This window comes from Girardinichthys multiradiatus, chromosome 7 (assembly GCF_021462225.1).
Source record: "Girardinichthys multiradiatus isolate DD_20200921_A chromosome 7, DD_fGirMul_XY1, whole genome shotgun sequence".
Taxonomy (NCBI): domain Eukaryota; kingdom Metazoa; phylum Chordata; class Actinopteri; order Cyprinodontiformes; family Goodeidae; genus Girardinichthys; species Girardinichthys multiradiatus.
The window spans coordinates 26,842,208-26,866,089 of record NC_061800.1 but is presented as its reverse complement, the minus strand read 5'-3'; the positions used below and the strand labels follow the sequence as shown (position 1 = coordinate 26,866,089).

The 23,882-nt window shown below is 39.3% G+C and overlaps 1 protein-coding gene across 5 annotated transcripts; it reads left to right on the top strand.

The window, feature by feature from the left end:
• Nucleotides 1-22,964, top strand: atf2 (activating transcription factor 2). Of its 5 annotated transcripts, none has more exons than XR_007039044.1 (13): nt 1-65; nt 624-696; nt 2,135-2,231; nt 2,324-2,442; nt 2,534-2,659; nt 2,976-3,154; nt 5,413-5,527; nt 6,854-6,946; nt 12,339-12,569; nt 12,940-13,146; nt 16,328-16,433; nt 19,348-19,439; nt 19,794-19,928. XR_007039044.1 is itself a non-coding variant. In XM_047370947.1 (12 exons), exons 2-12 carry the CDS (start codon nt 649-651, stop codon nt 20,021-20,023), a joined length of 1,551 nt encoding a protein of 516 aa, XP_047226903.1. In that variant the 5' UTR covers nt 1-65; nt 624-648; the 3' UTR covers nt 20,024-22,964. The 5 variants fall into 5 exon arrangements, 3 of the variants coding, with proteins under 3 accessions (XP_047226903.1, XP_047226905.1, XP_047226904.1); XR_007039043.1 differs by having other exon boundaries at nt 19,348-19,475; XM_047370947.1 differs by lacking the exon at nt 19,348-19,439 and having other exon boundaries at nt 19,794-22,964.
• The last annotated feature ends 918 nt before the right edge of the window (nt 22,965-23,882 follow it).

The window sequence follows — 23,882 nt, the reverse complement described above, 5'->3', positions numbered from 1 at the left end:
GTTTGCTCTCGCGATAGTTTGGATAAACCGTGGGATTTTAGAAGTCGAGGGTTGTGGCAGAGGGGGTAAGTGACCTGAAACTTATAACGGATGTGTTTTCATCTGCGTCAAAATACAACGTCTGTGTGACCGCGAGGAACTCGCGTTGGGTGAAATAAAAACGGAGCTAAAGTAGACTCTGACGTCTCCTATGTTTACAGCGATGGTTAGCTTCTAATATGGCGACGGTTGTGTGTCAACGCAGGGCTAAGGCAATTTCATGGAAGCGACTGGAAACGAATAAACCCTTCCTATGTTGTAGCATCCTTTCAGCTGTTGTGTGAGCGCAGTGTTTTTATTTGCAGGTCAAACATGGAACGGCCGTCAGCACAAACTAACTGCCGTGTTTGAATGAAAATATCTTTACGTTTCCTATGAAGAACCAGAGGTGTAAATAACCACAGCAGCCGCCCCTTATCGATAAGGCTTTGTTCAAATGATCAGTTCCCCCTGAGAGCGTTCACCTTTACAATCAATGCAGCATTCATTTACTTATTAGTATCAGCTCTGATCCTTTATAAACGGTAACTTTGCCGTTTAAATGTATTCCCCTTTTTAGGCGAGACTTGTTTTTTGTCTTATAGGTCGAAGTAAAAGGAACTCCTTAATATGAGTGATGATAAACCCTTCCAGTGCACTGCTCCTGGGTGTGGACAGGTAAGATGTTTTAGTTTTCAGTCATTAAACATGTTATTCAAATATATAAATGTCTGAGTAATTTTATTTTTAGGTCAAGTTTTTTATGTTTATTATTCAATTGTAAAATTAGAAGTGTAACGAGTCGTTTTCTAACGTTAAATTATGGGTGAAAATACAGACAATTTAGACATTCTCTTAAAAAGTGTTGGTGTCTGCAGCATAAAACAAACTTATCTCCAAATGTCTTGCATAAATGGAATAAAATATTTTTTCTTGTGTACAAAACTAAGTTGAGCAGATTTGTGTCAAACATTTAATAAGCATTTTAAAAAACCTTACAATATGAACTAAAGCATTATTATCATTTTTTTTCTTGCATGGTTAATGGAAGAGTTTGACTGCTAAATTGAATCTACTTCAGTTTTGTTCCCTTTCCACATAGATATAATCTGAAACTGTTCTCTACAGCCTGTACTGTTATAATAAATTTTTTTTTTTTTTTAATCTAAAACAACAATGGCTTGCAAAATATTAATATTCCGCATTCATTTGGTCAGAATCTTGTCACGCTACAGCCACAAGCATCTGTGTATTTTATTAAGGATTCATGGGATTGAGCAACACAAAGTGATGGATTTGAAATGGTAAAACAAAAAACGGAGTGTTAAAATTTATATATATATATATATATATATATATATATATATATATATATATATATATGTGTGTGTATATATATGTATATTTGTGTATATGTGACATCTTTACAGTGACACCCCTAAAATAATGAAACACAACCAGCTGCCTTCAGAAGTCACCTAATCATTTAATTGTTAGGGGTGCCACTGATACTGATTTTAGAAAAACTCACCATCCACTGAATTCTTTAGTGTTAGGTTACACTACTGCAATAACAGATTATTGCAGTATTGCATTATTATTTTTGGGCTTTTTACTCCTATATACTTGGATGCCAATAATTGCCATTGGTACTGCTACCGACAGGCTTGACTTAAAACTTACTCAAAGTCAATAGTAGGTTCTGTAGGTTTGTGATCAGTTCAGTTTTATATCAGTTGTTGACCACTAGTATAGAAAAACAAAGTAGGATTTGGGTTGTACGTGATTCAGGTGGCATTAAAGCTTGAACAGTTTGGGCTCAGTCTGCAGATTATTGACGTTTCAAGTGATCTGGAGCCAGTGAGCTGCACTTTGCCTGGTCATTGATCTTTTAATGTTAGAGAAAAATATAAAGCACTGAAATTAAGCATATACTAAACCATATGGAGTTCTGGTTTATATTAAGAAGCACTGTATCAGTGTTACAATAAAAATTAGCCAAGTAGACATGTTTTCTTTTTGTTTTGTGCTCCAGTGTAATTTGTTGTCTTTAAGCATAAGCTGGCCTGTTTACATTACAACATCTTTATCATATATATATTTTTACCTTACATAGAGATTCACTAATGAAGACCATTTGGCTGTCCACAAACACAAACATGAGATGACCCTGAAGTTTGGCCCAGCAAGAAATGACAATCTCATCATTGCAGGTGATTGGTCTTCCAGTTTCAGTTAGGCTAATTAGATGCAATGAAAGTATTTTAGCCTAAAGTCAGGTAACTGAAAATTCTGTCCATTGCAGACCAAACTCCTACACCCACCCGCTTTTTGAAGAACTGTGAGGAAGTCGGGCTCTTTAATGAACTTGCAAGTCCTTTTGATCATGACTTCAAAAAGGCAACGGAAGATGACATCAAAAAGGTGCTGAACTTGCTTGCAGATCATCTTACTTCTGTGGCTTTGTGGTACTTTTTCTGATCATCTTTGTTCTCTTTCATTTTTTCCTGTGCAGTTACCCCTGGATTTGTCCCCTCTTGCTACACCCATCATACGCAACAAAATGGAGGAACCCACAGTTATAGACGCACATAGAGACAGCCCCCTGCCTCATCCTGAATCCACTACAAGTGATGATAAGGTAAAGCTTAAAGAATGCTACACCTGGTTGATTTGTGGTTTGTGATGATCTCCTGATTGATCAAATTACCTGATGTAGAATTTGTGGATTTACTGTTATGAACAAACATTCCTGCTTGAAACTTGTAGTTTTCTCAATTTAGATTTTAATTCATTTAATTCTAACACAGAATGTGTTTAATGATAACTATAGAACCAATGCAGATTTACTTCTACTGCTGATAAAGGAGTAACTCCAACGTGTCAAAGGTGTACAATTAACTGATCTGGTGTTGATGACGCATTCCTGCAGCTATCGTCTTGTATGGTGTTTTCAGGACTTATCTTTGCAGCCAGCCTCACTGCCAACATCCACTATAGTCCATCCTGCATCCCTTCAAGTTCCCAATGTACTTCTAGCAACCACAGAGGCTAATGTTGTAATACAGCCAGCTCTCCCATCGCCAACATCTAGCTCTGTTATTACTCAAGTCCCCTCCACTAATAGGCCTATAGTGTAAGTAACAAAATGCGTCCATTTTAAAAACATCTTAGATTTTATCAAATTTATCGTGGTAAGCTTGTATTTTATGAGGCATGCGCTTGTTTCTTTTATTTGTTTGCATTCTGAAAAAAGTTTTTGTTTAGTTGCAAAAAAAAAAATATGTTCCATCTATTAAAAAGGAAATCAGTGTTGTTCAGTTAAAATATACACTTTTTATCAGAATGATTGAAAGAGAATGGCCTTGTATTTAATCTTTATTAAGAAGCACTTCATTTCAACTGAATGCCCTCATTATCTTTGGCTCTTTGACAAAGATAAAAAGTTAAAACTGACCGGGGGAAGTGATGGTGAAGCACCAGCTAATTTCTTTTTTATTCCAAATTTGTTCTCAGGCAGAGTTGAATAAATCAACTGAGTTTAAACAGAAAAGCTAGTCTTTCATTCAGAAGTTTCCATAAAGGTCATGAATGTGATATTAATTATTCTGCTTCATGCAGGGCATTAGTACCACTGGCAGCCAACAGCCCCATGATACCACCACAATGCTGTACCAGCATAGTGGTGGCAGTATCATGCTGCCACCACTATGCTGGTCCAGCATTGAAGCGTACCTCAACCCTATTGGGAAAACACATTGCCCGGAAACCAACCGATTTAAAGCGATTCTGCCGAGAAGAGGTGGCAGATATCCAACCAAAAATAATCCAGAAATGTGTTTTCAAAGAGCAGCTAGCACAATGACATTTCACTGAAAATAAAAACGGGTTGTATTTGCAGCGTGTTAGTATGGCTTTGACACTGAGAGGATTTGAAAACAAATCCATACTAAAATTAAATAGTAAATTTTGGTCCTCGTCCTTGTTTGTTTTGAAGCAATTTGTTTATTGTAGAAATACTCCAACTTTAAAAAAGAAAGATCCAAAGAAGTCAGTAAAAGCCCAAAATGAATGACATTTATCTTGTTGTAGCACAAGCAAATTACCATGCTGCAGTTACTGTATAAAAGATAGGAGCCCTCCCAACAAATGTACTTCATTGGAAATGAGATCAGTACTCTGTAAAGACACATCATAAGTTTGAATGTTTTGCATAAGATGTACAAAAAATATAACTGACCTCAAAGTTAGTTTATTTTTATTAGAAATTATGAGCGTTCTTCTTGTATGTGATCCTTAAAATGAAGCTAAGTATGTACATTTTTGCTAACCCTGTACATTTCCTTTATTTTGTTGAAGAATACTTCTTGAATATGAGAAGTAGAACAGCTGTTGAGTTCAGTATTATTCAGAGAGTAGGAAATATTCATAACTGGAATGAATACAGGAAGAGGTTAACAAACTCAGTTGGTTTCTCTGCATCTGCCACATATATAGAAACAACACTGTATGAGCAACACTGATCAAACTTGTCAGTTCTCACGTGAAGTCCTTTTTTTGTCATAAAGTTCTTCAATGTTTGTGATATTTGCATTTTAGACAGTTTTCAGAACTTGTTTTTTTTCTTTCCTTTTAGACTATTTATCTCCATCAGTTGTCATCTAAATATGTCATAATATTAAACTGCTATTCACCCTGTCTTTAAAGAAGTCATTCTGACTTCTTTTTAAGTGAGGTTGTGTGGAGTTATTAGCAGTCAGTATTTGACCCATAGAAGACCATGACCAGAGTCAACCTAATTTAAAGAAAAACCTACGACCGAGGAGTTAAGCTAACAGGTCAAATTAAGGGGGGGACCTGTGCTAAAGCCACTATCCTAAAACATCTCCAGGCCCTGGGAAAAAAACTAACATATTTTGTTAATTCTGTTTTATAAACCTTTACACTGCTGTTACTTTTGCTCTGGATGGTTGTTTACACTAAAGTCTTTAAGAAAAACCTTTAAGAGAAACTGTTCTGTGTAAATCTTGTGTTGTTTATTTTAGCTTCCCATTAGCCTTAGCAGGACACTGCTTCAGCTACTGGTGTGCATCAGTTTATCTGTCCTGTCACCTAACCAGCCTTGTTTAATAGACAACTAGCATGATCTTCAGTTTAAATAACCAACTTGTGCAAATGAAACAGCTGTGTAAAGGTTTGAACTAACCGCACGTCTTTCTTTAAACTGAGACTTGGACCGCTGTCTACTGCACGTAAATTATTGACTGCTGACAATAACTCTGCAGAATCTGAGTTAAAAGAAAACAAACTTTCGCTTCAGGATATTTATTCTGTTTATGTATCAGTTGCACAGATGTGTGTGTTTACTTTAATATGGTTTCTTCTCTCTTTTAGCCCAGTGACTGGCACCTTCCCCGTGCTTTTACAGCTGCCAAATGGCCAGACCATGCCAGTTGCAATACCTGCGTCTATTACAAGCTCAAGTGTACATATTCCAACTACAATCCCTGTGAGTGCTCTACCAAGAATATTCTGCACAAATTGTGTTTCACAGAGTCAGACTTGGAGTAGAAATTATGTTCTGTGTTGTATCAGATCTTTCGGATTTTCTGTATTTTGCACTGAAAAATCGCTGACTTCAACCCCCTGAACAAATAAAGTTTCTAAATAGAGATTCACTGAGAAATCAGCTGGTACCTGGAATTAGCTGATTTTCAGCTTATGATATTGGCTAGTGACAGGTCAGTACCTAACTGAAGAGTTTGATCTTTCTGCAAACAATGAAAGCACCATAGACACCCATGAAGAAATGAGGTGGTGACCAGAATCATTTTTCAGCCCGATTGACCCTGAACTTTGACCAGCTGGTTTGAAACTCTAAAAGTCCTTCCCTTTAATTGCACATCTGAAATGATCTAGACTGAAAAATTACACAGAAAACTTTCCCAGAAATATTTTCCATTTTTTTACTGTTGTCGTGCAGTTTGGCTGTATGGGATTCGCTCCTGTGATTTGGCTCAGAGAATGAGCGGTTGAGTGAAATGATACTTACAAGTAAAACAGTTTGTCCCTGTTGGAAAGAAGTGGGATGTGGCTAAGCTGCTGAAGGCTTCAGGCCAGGAAACGTTACAGAGATTTATCCTTGTCGAATTAAACAGCCAAGTTTTGATCTCTGCCACAGTTGAAAGGTTGAACAAAAAATTTGACAGTCACACGCTAATATAAATTGAGGTGTGGTCTGAATATTGTTAACTCCCTCATGTGGAGGCCTGTCTTGTTGTACATTTTAGTCCTGATTGTCTGCGTGGAACGCTGAGCGGCAGATGATCTCCTGATTGTGGCACAGCAGGGAAAAGCCTCTATCTCCCCTGTCTGTTGGGATACGGAGATCCTCTGACAAGTAAAGAAGGGCTGAAATAGATGGAGAACATGAGCCACCAGTGGGGCTTCCTCTCCCTCGATCATCTCCTTCATTTCTCTCTCGTATTCCTCACCTCGGTCACTATCTCACTGTCAGCGGCTGTGAGAAGAGGCCTGAATCTGGTCTTCTGACTCATGTCTCTCCATCCTCTCCTCAGCTTCCCCATCCATATGCTCTCACTCAGGCAGGCAGAGGTTCATTAGTGTGCACGCTGCATCTCCATGTGGCGCTGCCTCCACAAAATAACAGGCCATCCAACCTAATGAGGCTGAGATATGGGGGGGGGGTCTGAGAGTCTGCTATAGCTGTGAATGTTTGTGTTGCTGGGCGGGGTGGAGGGGGGCGACATCCAGCTTTTTCCCGCAGTAGACTAATTTTCTCTGGTCTGATCGGTGTCTGTGTCTCTGCTGTCAGCTTGTCAGACCTGTCACCGTAGTGCCTGCCATCCCTGGAATCCCTGGACCCGCCTCGCCACAACCTCAACCCGTCCAATCAGAAGCAAAGCTGGTATTTATTAACTCATTTACATCAGATATCATTTCCATGCTGTGTCTGTTATTTCCCATCTGAGGGAGACGATAACAACCAAGGTAATGAGAGGCTCTAGCATTAAGGGAATAATAGGACTGTTAGCCTTTTTCCCACCGTAAGACTTTAATTACCCCTTTCTTTAATTGCCAATCCATTTGGATCTGGGGTCTGTGTATTCTAATAATCAAAAATCTGTTTTATTTATTTATTAGACATGTCACACAATATATTGTCCCATCTTTGGCAAAATGTTAACTACAAATAACAAAGGTGATCATTTAGAGCTTTCCCAACAAAGTTTTAAAAACTAGAGTTGAACCTATTAGCTGAATTAGCTGATGACTGGTATTGGATGATTTTGAGCTTGACTGGCCCTGGTTGCTAACCAGATGGTTGAAAACTCAAAACTCAGGTTTTTAGCAATGAGTGAACACGCCATACTTTAGTGCTAGCCAGTCACATTGATGACAGCAACACTCTTCAGAGTGAAAGTTGTTAATGAGGGAAAAAGAGTCAAAAGCACCATTAAGGTCATTCTCAAGTGTTCTTTACACCTCGTTATCAACTGAAAGGTCTCAACACAGAATGGGGGTTGAAGTCAACCAACCAATATTATTTCCCTGATCCATCTCAGAGGGTACTCCCAAATTGTAACCATTATGAACTGGAAGGGGTGAAGCAGGGTTGCAGAACCAGTGTGACGTAGTGATATGTAACAAAGCAGCACAGGTCTTCAGATGTGCACTAAGCAGAGGCATTGCAAGATTTCTCCAGTGTTTGTCTGATCTGAGAAATATGATGACCCACAGAATCTGATGCAGATGCTGAGAATAGAGCACAACAATTTTACCTGTATTTAAAGCACTTAATGGTTTAAAGCAGCCTGCATCAGGATCACCATGTAGAGCTCAGCCATGGGGGGGATTCTGACTCAGATATAGGATGTTTGATACACAACGTCAGCTAACTTCCTGTCTGCCGCTCTGGAGGACATACAGAAAGAACAAAGATAACCAGGTGAATGCTTGGACCTTTAAGCCACTCCCCTTCGGGTCCGTAGTCACACCTGATTGCTCTGACAGTGCAGGTGGCCGGTGATCTCCAGCTGATTGACTTGTGATAAAATAAAAATATAAAATTGTGGTACAATAGTCAGAATGGATTATTAGGAGTATAAGTAGGTTGAAAGTGCCTTAAAAGTCTCTAGACTATGGGCAGCTTCTATATGGATCAGTAAATTATTGTGTTGTGTAATCCATTATTGTCCCTTGCAGTTCAGAGTATGATCTGAAAGAGGCTATGGAGACTTCTATTCACAATTAGAAAATGCTTATGGCTCAAACTCATAATTTAAGTTGCTAAAAACCATTTGAAATGTCAAGACCATAATGATTTTCTTTCTGCTTTGCAACACCTTGTTTTACAGCAAGTGCTCTAACCCAAAGCAACATTCAGTTAGTTATTAAAGACCTTTATTGTTCCATTGTTATAGAGAAAGAAAGCTTTATTTCTACCGTGTTGTTAAAATAGTTGTTTTTTTTGCTGTCAACAATGACATTTAAGAAAACAATTAATATGGTGTCAAATATATTTCATGGAAAGAACATTAGAAGTACTTTGAGATTTCAGAAATCCACATTGGGAAAGTAAATTGTGCTAAAGAAACATGTCTGAGTTACCCTCTATGGGGTGAGGACTTTCACAGCAGTCATGTTGTCCTATATAATAGAAGTGATAGTTAAAGTCCACTGATATGAAGTTCCGTGGCAATGTGATAAAGCATGGATCACCGAACCTGTGAACATCATGTAAGTGTTCACAGCATGCTCTGCCTTTGGAAAATTATCTGCTAAACTGTAAAAAAAAAAAAAAAAAGAAAGCATGGATGTTGAATGGGAATGATTGATCCTGAGTGGTCAGGAGTAATAAAGGGAGGGGCAGGGAGTTATTCAAGATCATGGGGCGCAGAGATGACAAACACAGAGACATGGTTTTGCACAGCACGCCATCACCAGGGCCAACCTGACGGGAAGGAGGAGGGGCAGGGGGGGCAATGAACGAAAGCCAGCTGGGGGCATCCTGGCACATGCTCGGCGAGGCGCATTAAGTCGGCCTCGCCCTGCGTGGAACCTTTTGTTCAGCAGAATCCTGCCTGACCTGCAGTCCCCCTCCCTTCCCTTCTCACTAGCAGCGCCTCCCACCACACTGAGCTCATCAGCAAACACCTAATGAGCCCGCATCAAGAAAACAGAACCCCAGCTAAACCTGCCTGCTTCCCACCCCCACCCAGCCCTCGTGAGGAGGGGAGCCGGCATAGAAGGCACTTTACAAGGACTGATGATGCTGCAAAGACCACAATAATGATAATTAACTTGCTGAATTTAGAAGATTATGCTGTTAATTAGTTTCAAAATAAAGATAAGTAATATAGTAGCAGATGGTTGAATAACACCCATGAGATGGAGGGTTATTACACTGATGAGGTTTCCGTGGCAGAGATGAAATATGGATCTGCCTGGCTTTTCCCTCATTCTGCAGGCCATTCCAGGAGAATAATATCTTGTTTCTGCCAGAAGAGCTTCTGGAAGGGTATTACACGATAAACTAATTTGGTAGATAGATTGGTCTGGCAAAGGTAGCTGCTAGAATAACGTGGTGCTCTGTTTTGCCATGTAAATGTATTCTCTCTCGCTTTTTTATTGCTTGGAGAACCTCATTCACTCTCACCTTGTTTGCCGAAGGTTTAATTGACCTGTGAATTTCACACAGCGGTCTGTTGAGGAAGAATTCCCGCGAAAAGATGCTGGGAGTTCATATAAAAGATCACCCCACGAGTCACGCAAACTAACTGGTAAACAGGAGAAACATGAGGTCTTTACCAGGTCTTCTGGTAACTATCACTTCAGCTAACCAACAACAATTAAGACTCCTTGTGTTTTTATTTAAAAGCTAAACGCAGAAGCAGCGTGTGAAGTAATGCTTTTCATATGATTTATTAGCCTGTAGACTATCCATTAGCAGCAGTAAGATGAATCAATAAGGTTATAAAGACAATAATCCAGCTGCCATATTTTTTCTCAACACTTATGAGGAAAAATCAAATATTAATTCTTACTACATTAAATGTAGTCAAATATGCTGTAAATATTGGATATTTTACAGTATCTAGTAAATGTTACAGCTAAGTAATAAGGTCAGGAGTTTTGCTTGTCCTCTGTGTCTTTGCAGCTAAGGCCAATCCTACTCTGGAGCAAGGCTGTAAGATCTACTCACTACATTGTTCAGTTTTTATTTGAACTTTTCCTACACAGCCTTCAGTGACAGCATGTAGAACAGATGAAAAGTAGCCTTTTCTTTTCTAATTCTGGCATTTATACATGTTCATCTATTTGCAATGTCCCATTTTAAATATATAACTAGTAGCTATAATAGTATTCTTAATCTTGCTTATTTACGGCACCCTCTGCAATTTCTGCCACAGCCGCTATTATTGGTATGGCTGTAATAGATTTAACAGATCTGAACGAGCACATTAGTTGGAAGATAAATTAAATGAAATGACTGAAAGAAATAACTGAGATGGCTAATTATGGGAATTTAGCTTGGAAATATAAAAGAAATCTTGAGATTACCAATAAATGTGTCCGTGGAATATAAGAAACACCGACTGGAGTTTAACCATAGAGATAGAAAATTAACCTGAATTACACTGTGTGTAATTAAGCGTCAATAAACAGGAATATCATCAATGTCTGGTGTTGCTGAATGAGTCAGAAATGAATTTTGCTCAAATGAAAGAATAACAAAAATTTGATGGGCCTCCTTACATGTCAGATAGCCATGCAGATGAGTGGCGACGAACTGGGTTGAGCAGAAATACCGGATGCTCTTTTGCTTGAAAAACTTCATGGAGGTTAACAGGGTGGATGTAGTTGACTTATCCAGTAGGAAAACGTCTTCCAAAAACAACTTGACTAGCAGAAAAAGTCAGCTAGAGCTCTGAGAAACAAAATGTGCAAAGTTCGAAAAAAGGAGAGTAAACGGAAAAAGGAATTTATTTTGTCCTACTCGATTCCTTGCCTTATGTTCCCACAGAGCCAAGAAAACTCTGTTACGCCGACACATCCTTTATTAGTTTGGCCAATCATATGGCTTGGGTCTAGTTTCAACAAAACATAGGTGTTAGTTTGATGTGTCCAACGTTATAATTTATTCTAAAGCTAGAAACCTCTCAGAACACGTTACCATGCCGCAGTGATAAAACAAAAAATATTAGTTTAAAATTAGGCTTCTGCACCACATCACATCAGCATTGTTCTCTTTTTCTGAGAGAAATTTAATAACATTAACTCGAGTGGCTGTTAAATCGCTTTTCCCTTGACTCAGGAATTCAGCACTATGAGGAGGGGAGACGAACACAGCTTTTATCTGGGTTGTAACGGGCCTTCAGTACCACAGAGCTGCTAGTCACTTAAGGCTGCTAGAGAGTGCAAACAACCTGAAACCAGTGCAGCAGCATGTTATTGAGCTACAGCAACATTTAATTTCCCTTTGGGATTAATAAAGTATTTTTGAATTTGAACATGCCATAATTTATAAAATGTAAAAATTCAATTCAAATTCAATTCAAAAATACTTTATTAATCCCGAAGGGAAATTAAATGTTGTTGTAGCTCATATTATGAAGGTTTCTTCAAAGAGTCGTTGTAGATGCTGATGGATGTGGGCAGGAAGGATCTCCTGTAGCGCTTCGTCTTACAGCAGATCTGAAGAAGCCTCTGACTGAAGACACTGTTGTTGTAGGACAGTCTCATGAAGAGGATACTCAGGGTTCTTCATAATGTTCTTCATTTTATGAAGAATCCTTCTTTCCACAATGATCTCCAGAGGTTCCAGAGGAGTCCCCAGAACAGAGCCAGACTTTTTTATCAGCTTGTTGAGTTTTTTTAAGTCCCTGGCTCTGATGCTGCTTCCCCAGCAGATGATGGTAGAAGAGATCACACTCTCCACAACAGACTTATAGAAGATATGCAGCATCTTGCTGCAAACACCAAAGGACCTAAGCTTCCTCAAGAAGTACAGTCTGCTCTGTCCCTTCTTGTAGATGGCTTCACAGTTGCAAAAAAAAACAAAAAAAAAACAAATCAAAATTATTTTCTCAAAATTGATCCTTCTTTTACATTTTTGTAATCTGTCCCATTTTAGAAACAAACTTCCTTGTTGAATAAAAATAATTTTAAATCTAAATCTGCCAGGGATATGAATAACTGTGACCTTAACTGTACATTGACAGTTACGACCCACTTCTTGCTTTTAATTTTTGTTTTTTTAAGCTGTCTAATGACCATTTGTCCTCTTCTATTTGCAGAATCTGAAAGCCACACTAAGCCAGCAGCTTCCTCAGGTAACCAATGGAGACGGCGGCGAGGTCCAGAGCAGTGCTGTAACCCACACTGTTAATCCCGCTTCCCCTGCTCCGACCCCGACCCCACCTCCAGCCCCGGCTGCGATCCTAACTCCGGCTCCTCAACTGCCTACAACAGAGGAAGCCTCCATGCGTTCCCTTCAGCAGCCAGCCACCTCCACCACAGAAACACCCGTAAGTTATCAGATACCCGGCTTTTATACTGAAAGCATCACACTTAGTGGTAGAATGTTTTATTGAGTTCTAAAGTTCTGACAGGTATTACTTAAAGCAGTATTATCAGAGCATGAAAGGACAGATTTGACAACTGCTTTGAGTATCTTTTGTAGGGATTTTTGTGTTGAAACTCTTTCTTTTTGACGTTGACTCGGTTTGATATTAGTGCCGTCTGGTTGTGGCCAAAATTTAGATTATTGTTTCAGGACAAATATTTGAAAACCTTAAAATGTTACCCTAACTGTAGTGCTGAAGTCTTCCCATGAGCAATCATTTTCCATTTTCTAGAACTACATGCATGTATGTTCTTCCTAATTTCACCTTCAAGGCTTCCCCTGCTCCCCCTGCACCAAACCCTCCAGCCACAGGGGGCAGGCGCCGCAGGACCACAAGCGAAGACCCCGACGAGAAGCGCCGCAAGTTCCTGGAGCGTAACAGAGCCGCAGCTTCTCGCTGTCGGCAAAAGAGGAAAGTGTGGGTCCAGTCTTTGGAAAAGAAGGCCGAGGACCTCGGCTCCATGAATACACAACTACAGGTGATCCCACCTACCTCTTGCATGCAACAACCTGTTTGTTTATGTTAGGAATGCATAAATATGTGTGTGTGTTTATCATTAACCGATGTTACACACATTTTTCCTCCTGTGCTGTGATGAAGTCATTAAAGCCGATTAAGCAGAGCTGCCGTGTGACAGCAGGAGAGTGTGAGCCCTTTACGTCGATACGTCCCTGTCAATAAAGATGTATCCTCCAGATGTCAGCAGCGCACAAGCGTGTCGCCACTTCTGTCTCAGCAGTTTACTGAATGGCCTCAAAAATCTCCCAGGGAAAAGGTGTCTTTTTGAACCTTCATTTTGCAGGAAGCAATTAGGATCTGAAGCTGACAAGTTCGAAACAGTTCATCTATCTGCCGTCTCTGTTGATAAATGTGAGCCGGGGGTGCGGCACATCGGTGTTCCAGACAATTAAATGAAATGTGGTGTTTACTTGCTTACCGTCGGTTTTTTTCTTTGATAAAAGCAGAGGAAGATGTAGAGGATGGAGGAGGGGAAAACAAATGGGCTTTAGAATAATATGCAGTACAAAATCAGGGTATTACAGCTTTTCATGGTTGCACTGTCCACAATTATATTTAAATAAGGGAAGATCAAAGGCAAAGCAAAGGTGAGCGAGAGGAGGTATCAACAGAAAAAGAAAGAAGGGAACAACATGTGGTAGAGAATATAAAAGGCCGCTTTATACCGAAGCATTAATCAGCAGAGCAGTTTTTGTAAAAACAACATGCTGACATGGCCCAGCTGATCAGCGAAACTGCCTCTAATGATGCACAATTATTTTAACATCATCCTTAACTGGCTTTTTAATGAGGTGTCAGACCAGATAGCTTTTCAGGGCTCCCAGTATAACACAAGGCCCATTTGCTCACTTTCAAATTAAGTTAGAAACAAGTTTTAACTCTCCATTGTCCAGTTTAATTTACTTTAACTTGTAGCTGTGGTGCATTTTAATGTAAATGTTTCTTTAAAGTAAGCAGCAAATCGGCTGTGATGCTCCCGACGTCACTTTTTTTTTTCAACCCAAATTTACAATCTGTAATAAATAGGAAAGGAGCGCTAAAAAAGAGCCCACCTGTGTTTATATTAGCTTTAAATGGCAGCAGATATGCTGGAAGCACTCTAAATACTGTGCTGGCTACACGTGATACATATGCTCCTTCCAGCTGTGGTTTAATCTGGTTTACAATAGCTCACTCTTGCCAACACCAGCAAAACCAAACAGATGGAATCCGATAAATTGGCTGCTTTTAGACTAATAGATTAAGCCACTCGTAGTCCTTTAAAGGAGAAGAGAAGGAGCTTAAATCTGCCACTGGTTGTTGCGCAGGCCCCTGGCCGCTCTAAATCCAGTTAAAGTCACCTTCACCATAATGTGGCTCTCTTTTACGACATGCAGAAATCCTCAGCTCTCTTGGGAGCTGTTACAACACAGGAGTGTAAATCTCTGCAGCCTCTACGAAGTTGTACTGACAACCCTAACAGCTCACCTCTGACAAATGTGCTGGTTGGTAACACGTGAAGGCCCATAATTATTGTGCAGCAAGCAGTGTTTTATACGTTATCCTCTATTAATTTATTATAGTGTTTCCCCTGTTTTGTGTTTGTCGTTTCTCAGGGGAAGAAATGCAAGACTCCCGGAATAAGGCACAGTACTAAAGAACAAATGGGGTCCTGAATATGTTATTCTATGATTTCATCATTAGCTCTAGAAAATGTGCCTGTTCCTATGGGAAGAAACAAAGGCAGATATAGCCATCAGCATCTACAACGGCTCTTTGAGGAAACCTTCATAAAATGAGCTATAACAACATTTAATTTCCCTTTGGGATTAATAAAGTATTTTTGAATTGAATTGAATTGAATTGAATATAAGCTGTATTTCTATGTACATGTTGTTCATGTTTACTGCTTAAATGAGAGAGAGAGGATTGCTTATGCTAATGAGCATGGTCGTGGGTGACATCTAGTGTCATAAGATGCAGATTGCAACTACATCAAAACCAAATATTGGGCTGGTAGTTCGGTCAAGCTACACTAAAAAGCTGAATTTATATGTTAGTTTGGTTGAGATTTAGTCTTTTAACAGAACAGAAAAAAAGAAAATGCATACACATTTTATCTAATAAATAGTGGCCAAAATTCTTTAACCTATGAGGACAAAATACATCTCATAGGTATAGCCTTTGCCTGCATGGAAGCTATCTTAGGCCTTTAAATAGTAAAACAAATGTGAGATGCACTGAAATTTATGTCCGATTCCTGAAATCAGATTTTTGGCCCTTTGAGATATCCCTTTAAGAGCTACAATATAAGAAGTTAAAATAACAATACTGAAAACATATATTTTAGCCTTCCTGCTGTGACTTATTATGTTAGGAGCAATAGCGACATTATGTGCTACAGAGGAGTTGATATAAAACATGGATCAACAAATACTTTGAAACAAAGACAAATTGCTGGCAATGTTGATGTTTTAAGCTCTCCTTAGCATCTTATATTAGCAATTAGCATGGTTAGCAGTACTAAATCGACAGTCTCTGTGTGTATTTCCTAGAGAACGTAGATCCTTACCTAAACTGAGATTTCCAGAAGGTTGTCAACATTTCTGAACCCAACATGGTTCATAACAGGCATTAGTTGAAAGCTCAAATTGATAAAATTATGCAACTTTGTACTCTTCAACCTTTCTGTTACCTTCTAAACGTGTCGCTCTCTCTGTCTGTTTCCTGTAAAAGAGCTTGTTACATCTTTGTGCTTCCTCTGACTTAATTTGTAAAGACCACACTCATAGCTAACCACCTGAGGTAACCTGAGTGTTGTTCTCAGTGCGACCTGGTGGTGATTAGTATGGTGCATTCAGTGATTTAAAAAAAGAAAAATCGTATTTTTCAGTTCCCTACCAGCCAGTCACCGGTCAGGGCCAAACAAACTGAAAAATTGTCTGATCTGGTCACCAGCCGATTTCTTGGTGTATTTATATTTTTAAAAAAATGTTTGTTTTTTTTTACATTTAAATCTGTTATATATTTCTAACCTAAGAAATGTATCTATTGTATAACAATCCGTGGAAATGAGATGGTCTAAATCTGGTCTTGTTGTGGGAAACTCATTTTTGAAGAGAGACCATTTCTAACACTGTTGTTGTGCGTCTCTTCCCAAGAACGAAGTCACCCTGCTGAGAAACGAAGTGGCTCAGCTGAAGCAGCTTCTTCTGGCTCATAAAGATTGCCCTGTAACCGTCATGCAGAAGAAGTCTGGCTATCACAGTGAGTAATGTTCCTTTATCCTCAGCCTGAGGCTGCATGTGAAACGTGTCTAAAATGAGCTCCAGCTAAGGACATGTCTTAGCTGAAAGAACCATCGACCTGCTAGGTTCTATTTTTCTTGTTCATTCTCTGTAAAACTTTGCAGAACTTTAGATCCTTATGGGTGGTGCTGCTGTTCCCATCCTTCCAGAGGCCACAGCTGGCTTGTGAAATGTTTTTCATCATCTGGTGCCGAGATAAACATTTGCGAGATGACGTTAAATGTCTGTGCTCTTCAAGCAAAGTTGTCTTGTTTTTTTGGTTGCACCTGTATGTGGTGATTAAATTGTTTTTGTATCCCTAATGTTTTCAGCGTACAGTGATCATCTTTATCAACACTTAAAGGTTGTGGCGTTTTGGTGGCTCTTAATTTAAATTTCTTGTTGTCAGCTCGCTCTGCTGAGCATCATAACATGGTAACATTTAGAATCATTTCACCTATTTTTCTTCGTTTCCTCAGATAGAGCCTCTGTCATTTTGATTTTGTGGTCATAACTCACCTCACCTCACAGATGAGCCATTCTACACGAAGAATGCCACACCCTCTCTACGCTGTAGCTCTGAGCACATCGCCTGACTTGTGTTGACAGTGATTGCCACTAAAATGAGTCCATTAAAGCAGCATCCTTGTCGAGACTGCAAAAAAATTCATTGTGGAGTGTCCGCCAAGCAGCCCTGTTCATTATGCATCTCTCATTGCCCACAGACACGCTTCCTGTGCATGATGGGACTCAGGGTTTCCAGGCTGGAGCACGCTGTTGAAGGCTCATTTGGTTTCAGTGTAGATATTGTTTTTAGTAGCATACACAAAAGAATGTGGCTATCTTTCCTCTCTAAGATATGTCCTCTCTCCCTCTGGATGTTTGTAAAGGTTGACACTTAAAATACTTTTTATCTTGTTTGGAGGTATCTCCCACATACATCAGTTGTTATGGTTTGCAAGGTAGATTTATTATGAGCATAAACATAAAATCTGGGTTATGTAGGGGCTGGAATAACGTTTTTGAAAGGGAAGATCAAACATTTGCTGTATGATATCTTTCAAAAGAACCCTTTTTATAGTGGATGTGGTTTGAAAACGCCATTAATACACCATTAGATGTTCTTTCTAGACCTCACTGTTGTTTTTACCAGTCAAATATCTATTTGTTTCACTCCACCTTTTAGAACGTCTAAAGTTGTGTTGTGATATATTTTATACATTTAACCTTTAATTACATTTCTGCCTCTGTCTTTTGTGTTTATTTGAATATACAGTGCCTTGCAAAAGATATGTACAACCCTTGAACTTTTTTAGATTTTGTGACCTGACAACCATAGACTTCAATGTATTTTGTTGGAATTTTATGTGACAAAAGCCTTCAGAAGTCACCTAGTTGTGTGTAATTTATCTTCAGTTTAAATAGAGCCATTCACTAAAGGCCTCAGAGGTTTTTTAGAGAACATTAGTGGGGAACAGCAGACCAAGGAACACAGCAGACAGGTCAGGGATAAAGTTGTGAAAATGTTTAAACCAAGGTTTGGTTATCTTATACCCAGGATTTGAACACCTCAAAGAGCAGTGTTTAATGCATCGACTTAAAATGGAGAGTATGGCACAACCTACCAAGACATTGCTGTCAAACTAAAGGGACATGCCAGGCTAGGAGAGCATTAAACAGAGAAGCAGCCAAGAGGCCCAAGGGAACTTTGGAGGAGCTGCCGAGATCTGAAAATCTGTTGAAAGGACAACAAAACATTTTGGACTCCACAAATCTTGATTTTTATGGACGAGTGGCAAAAAGAAAGCCACTGTTTTAAAGAAAGCTATAAGAAATCTGATTCACACTTTGTCACAAGCCATGTAGGGGAGACAGCGAAGGTGCAGAAAGGTTCTCCGGTCAAATAGAACCAAGCTTGAACTTTTTGGCCGGTGTGTAAAATGCTATGTGAACTCTCTGTTCAACCTAAACAACAAACCATGACCATCGTAAAATATGGTAGTGGCAGCATCATGCTTTGGGGATGCTTTTCTTCCACAGGGACGGTGAAGCTGATTAGAGTTGATGGGAGCTAAATACACTTTCCAACAAGGTGACAACCCAAAACATACAGGCAGAGCTACAGTGGCATGTTTTAGATCAAAGCATACTCATGTGTGACAATGACCTAGTCAAAGTCCAGACTTACATTGAATTGAGCAATGAGGAAAAAGTCCAAAGGTAGCATTACTTTTGCAAGGCACTGTACCCTATTTCATCAGGACCCCCTGCTTAGGAGTCACTGAGATAATCTGTTTTGCTAATTAGTAAAGCCTTTTTATTAAACTCCGACCAGTCCACTGAAGACCTCATCAAGCTCTATGTTTTCCCTGTTACAAATCCCACAAGGCCACTCCGCCCTCCAGACCCTGTAATACCCTTCATCGTCCTGCCCAGACGTGGCAGGTGGAAGGGAATAGCCCAGACTGCCTCACAAACAAGCCACGACACGGTTTCACTTGGCACCGCGAGCTGTCCATCTGTTTACAGCGAAGGCCCGAAAAAACAAACCAGGAGGACAGAAAGAAGCTCTGCCTGCCCCGGGAAGCAGAGATTTAGAGTATTATGGTAAATACACTGGCCATCACTTGAACATGAAACAAACTCCCCAGGTTAATTTATTCTGGAGTTAACCTCCTGAAACAGAATAAAAAAGAAACCTGTTTTTTAGGGCAAGACGGTAGCTGAAGCCTCTTCTTTTGTTGGAATCTTTTTTTAAGTTCTCAAAGACCCAGTCATTAATTACAGAGAGCCATAACAAGTGACTTCATATCATTAGCCATATTAATTATCATTGTGCTCCTTATTCCTGTATGAAACAGAGCATGAGAGTGGAGTCTCTTTTTTTCCATCAGGATCCAATTAATTCAAGGCAACTGCCTAACAGCTGGTGGCATTTCGACTCCAAGTCTTCCCTACTCTCCAGTGTGAGCATCATTAAAATCAGGTGCTGTAATCATCTGTCGCTGCAGTAGTTGGCAAGGTAACAAGAAACAAATGAGAATGCAGTTAGGGATGGGAAACACTGCCACATGCCCCAGAATGTAATGCACCCTTATGATGTGGGTTTAAATTGACATTGGAGCGTTAATTAAAGGAAAAGGGTGCAAAAGTAGCATTATGGGGATTAATGAAATGGTTTGCGTACTCCACATGCAGATAGCTGTTTTGCATGTGATTAGGCGCCTGAAACAAAGCTATCCCAAGCCTTTTGGTTTTCATCTGCTAGAATATAATTTAAGTAAACAGCAATTTGAGCGTGTTGGGCATTGTGACCAAATATTTTCTGATGCCTTTACAGTCTCTGACAAAGACGAAAGCTGCGAGGAAATGTCCGTCCCCAGCAGCCCTCAGAACGAGGCCATCCAGCACAGCTCCATCAGCACCTCCAACGGGGTCAGCTCCTCTTCCTCCTCGACGACCCTGGCCGTCTCCGCCCCACCCAGCGCCGCTTCGGGCACAATAAAGCAGAGCACAGAGGAGAGCCAGCCGCGGAGGGCCAGCACCCGGTCCCAGCCTTCAGGGAGCTGATCGTCCCAAACTGTACCTGAGCATCTTACACTGGAGTGCTGTTGGCTCACACATCTTCTTCTGACAAACAGAGGAAAGGGATTCTCTCTCAGCTTCACTTACGGACAATACAGTTTTTAATTCATTCTTGATTGTTTGGGTCAATGTTTGGTCAATTTTGTACTTGATAGGCTCTGCTTTTAAAAATGCAATGTTTTCTCTTTACAAAAGAAAAGCACTTTAGGTGTAACATGTATATAATGTGGCTTTTACCTGTTTTTTATATTTATGTTCACTTATTAATTGCTCTTACAGCAGGGGAAAAAAAGCAATTTAATGCATTAACATTTTCTCAACTATTATATTTCTGATGGGGTTGTTGAGATGCAATGCTCTACCGGATATTGGTCCCAACCCAACCGATCCACACATAACAAATATTTAACACAGATTAGTTCATAGGTTATGTGAAATAAAGTGGAAAGACACAAAAAATTGAGTTTGCTGAGTGAAATGTATTTAATACTTAGTAGAGTAGCCTCTTTGGTAATGACGGCTTCAAGACATCTCATTGCCCAGGTGGGATTGTTACCCTTTTTTTTTTTTTTCACAGAAACTGTCTTCAAATCTTGAATGCTTTGGGCTAGTCCTCTGATCTTCCAAACTTCACTTCTGATGTGGTGTTTGGGAGGTGACGTGCAGGGCCATTTCCCCTCAGAACATGTGTGCAAAATCATCCAAAGAGTTCATTTTAGTCTCATCTAAACTGACTATATTCTTCCAGTATTTCATTAACTTGTTCAAATGTTCTGCAGTACATTTTAAGTGAGCTCCAGAATGCTTTTTCTTTAGCTGTAGAGTCTTACGCAGTGAGTGTGCGTACAGACTCTTGCAGTTGAGTAGATTATTTTTGTTTTTGGGGAAAAAAGTGGACTGTATAATCTATTTTGAAGCTCTCTTAGTGGTTTTTGTACAGCTCTGTCAGAAATCTTGTATGGAGCTCCTGATTGGGGCTTGTTTGTGATGAAATGATGCTGCTTCCAGATCCTGGCCTCAACTGTGTCCTCTGGAACAATTAGAAGTTTAGAAATACTACTCAAATCAATCGAGCGCCGAAGTACAAAACCTCAAATCAGGAAAATGATGGTTCTTTTGTTTCAACATGTTCCCCATCTAACCTGATTTGAGTTCTTTACAGGCACAGTTCTTTTCTGTCACAACAAAGACAGATAGAAGATTTTGTGCAGTTTGTTTTGTAGCAATAAGGTTACAAAGGTCTTGAGAGGACCCTTAGATTTTTACAATCACGAGATATTTATTCTGTGATACCTTGGTTGTGGGTCATAGGCCATCAATTAGGACTAAACCTGCTGTTATTAATTACTACTTAAATGGAGGATTGCTTTCTAAATACTGATAGATTTCAGCTGTTTTCTTGGCTTTCTATTGCTTTTTGCAAGTCTTTGTTCAATAATCATTCACTGTCATTGGACCTTGTTACTCATAACCTAATATATGGAGTTAATTGTTCTGATTTCGCTCTATACATGGATTATTTTGGTTCTCTGACCTATGGTGTGAATTTCATGTCAATACCCCCATTTGAAAACTGCTTACTGAGGAAAACACTTGTTTTACCTGCTGTATGTATTTTTTATTTGAAAGCATTCAGTCAGTCCGCCAATACGTTTTCTGGCTCATTTGTTTTAATTAATGTACAATTACTTTAAAGTTTTATTTCTATTTTTTGACCTTTTGCACATATTTGAGAGATGACAGGTTTACTTTTCAGGAGTTTGTTGATCACTGGCAGCTTTTTAGAAGTAGATTTTTTAATGCCGACACAAACATTACATAGCTAAATTTGGCTGAGATCAGCTGTAGTGGCATAGTGCAAGTCTGAATGTTTGAGCTCACCTCTGCATGTAAACTAGTCTGATGGAGGTGAGCTGCTTATATCTGTGTGTTTTCTCATTAACATTCCATCTGTAGTCCATTTGATTGTCCCTGAAGCAGTGATTGTAGGATTGCAGTACCTCTTTTTTTTTTTTTTTTTCCATTCCTCAGTCCGTGGTGATGTTGACCTTATTCAGTGCCATTAATGTTTTTTGCATAAATACCTTCTGTACATTTGTTATGCAAATTAAACTCTGGTTGATTGTTGTTCTCCCAGATTTAAAGGGTCCCATGAACATGTTTGCTCTGTAGAGATTTTCCTGCTTTGTAAACTGTGCTTTGCAAGTGAGTCTTTATGGCTTTAGCAACACGAAACACTTCAGAACTTTAAGCTTTCCATGAACAAGAACATTTTTAGGAAACATTGTAAAACAAAAACATCAACAATGCATCATTCTTGATATTTGATTTTATAGGACTGTACGGCTTTAGTAACTTGTCTCCATTAGCTGTTAAAACTCTTTAGGCTGCACCTCTTGTTGACACAATAGGGTTGTCGTGTAAAAATGAATGTCATTCAGATGTGGACAGGAATCACATCAACTACTCTAGTTACACTACAGATAATGCGCCTGAAGAATTGTGATCAATAAGGAACTTTAATAAACAAATTTCAACTTTAAAAGTCAGTTTGCCTTTTCCCTCTTAGTCTGTACTGGCTTACTACTGTGTAGTTTTATAAATGGCTAACACATTGTTTTCTTAAAATGTGGTTTTTAAGGTTTTATTGTTATGTGCTATCTGCATGAGATATCAATTCTCTGCGAGAATTTTACTGTTTATTTATGTCTTAATTAAGAAAACAATGTAAAACAAGTTTTTACAACTTGACTTGTGAAGGCTTCTGTGATTTTTGTTTAGTTTTTTTGGGGTCCCCCCTTCCCCAGGGCTTAACGGCTACAAATGGGGTGTGATACTGTGTTGACAATGTAATTGTAATGTGAAAGTTCTGTAAAAAAGTTTGAAATGATAAGTTGTGGTAATAAACCTTTTAATAACTCTTTAACAAGTCATCCTGCTTCCATTTAATGCTCCCCTTTGAGTTAATCTGATGATTAATGTGAAGAGGTTTGCAGAATGTGAATGTTGCCTGTGAAAAACATCAGATTCCCTCACATGGTTTCATTGTGGGGTTGGTAAAGAAAAGATGGTGTAGACTGCCACCTTGTGGGCAATCAAGCAGTCTTTTCTGAGTCAATCCTGGAGATTTTCATGCTGCTTGTTCCACAAAGGTTTGAAGAGCCCCAGTATGTGGATTTTATGCTTCAAGTGGCAAAATGTGGAAACAGAAGCAATTTAAACACCTATGACCCATTTTGGACTTCTTGGAAAACCTGGCCTGTGGTCAATTCTTCTGGCTCATAATTTTTGAATTCATTTTGACACTTATTGTCCTGTTTTTCAAAACGCAACTTTCAAATAAGTTTTGATGTACAGTACAGACCAAAAGTTTGGACACACCTTCTCATTCAAAGAGGTTTCTTTATTTTCATGACTATGAATATTGTAGCTTCACACTGAAGGCATCAAATCTATGAATTAACACATGTGGAATTATATACTGAACAAAAAAGTGTGAAACAACTGAAAATATGTCTTATATTCTAAGTTCTTCAAAGTAGCCACCTTTGGCTTTGATTACTGCTCCGCACACTCTTGGCATTCTGTTGATGAGCTTCAAGAGGTAGTCACCTGAAATGGTTTTCCAACAGTCTCGAAGGAGTTCCCAGAGATGTTTAGCACTTGTTGGCCCTTTTGCCTTCACTCTGCAGTCCAGCTCACCCCAAACCATCTCGATTGGGTTCAGGTCCGGTGACTGGAGGCCAGATCATCTGGCGCAGCACCCCATCACTCTCCTTCTTGGTCAAATAGCCCTTACACAGCCTGGAGGTGTGTTTGGGGTCATTGTCTTGTTGAAAAATAA

Bases quoted from the DNA above. Each gene is read 5' to 3' on its own strand.
- atf2 (XM_047370947.1), top strand. From the start codon at position 649: ATGAGTGATGATAAACCCTTCCAGTGCACTGCTCCTGGGTGTGGACAG. The intron at 697-2,134 runs GTAAGATGTTTT...TACCTTACATAG, and splicing joins CTGCTCCTGGGTGTGGACAG to AGATTCACTAATGAAGACCA. The intron at 16,434-19,793 runs GTGAGTAATGTT...ATGCCTTTACAG, and splicing joins GAAGAAGTCTGGCTATCACA to TCTCTGACAAAGACGAAAGC.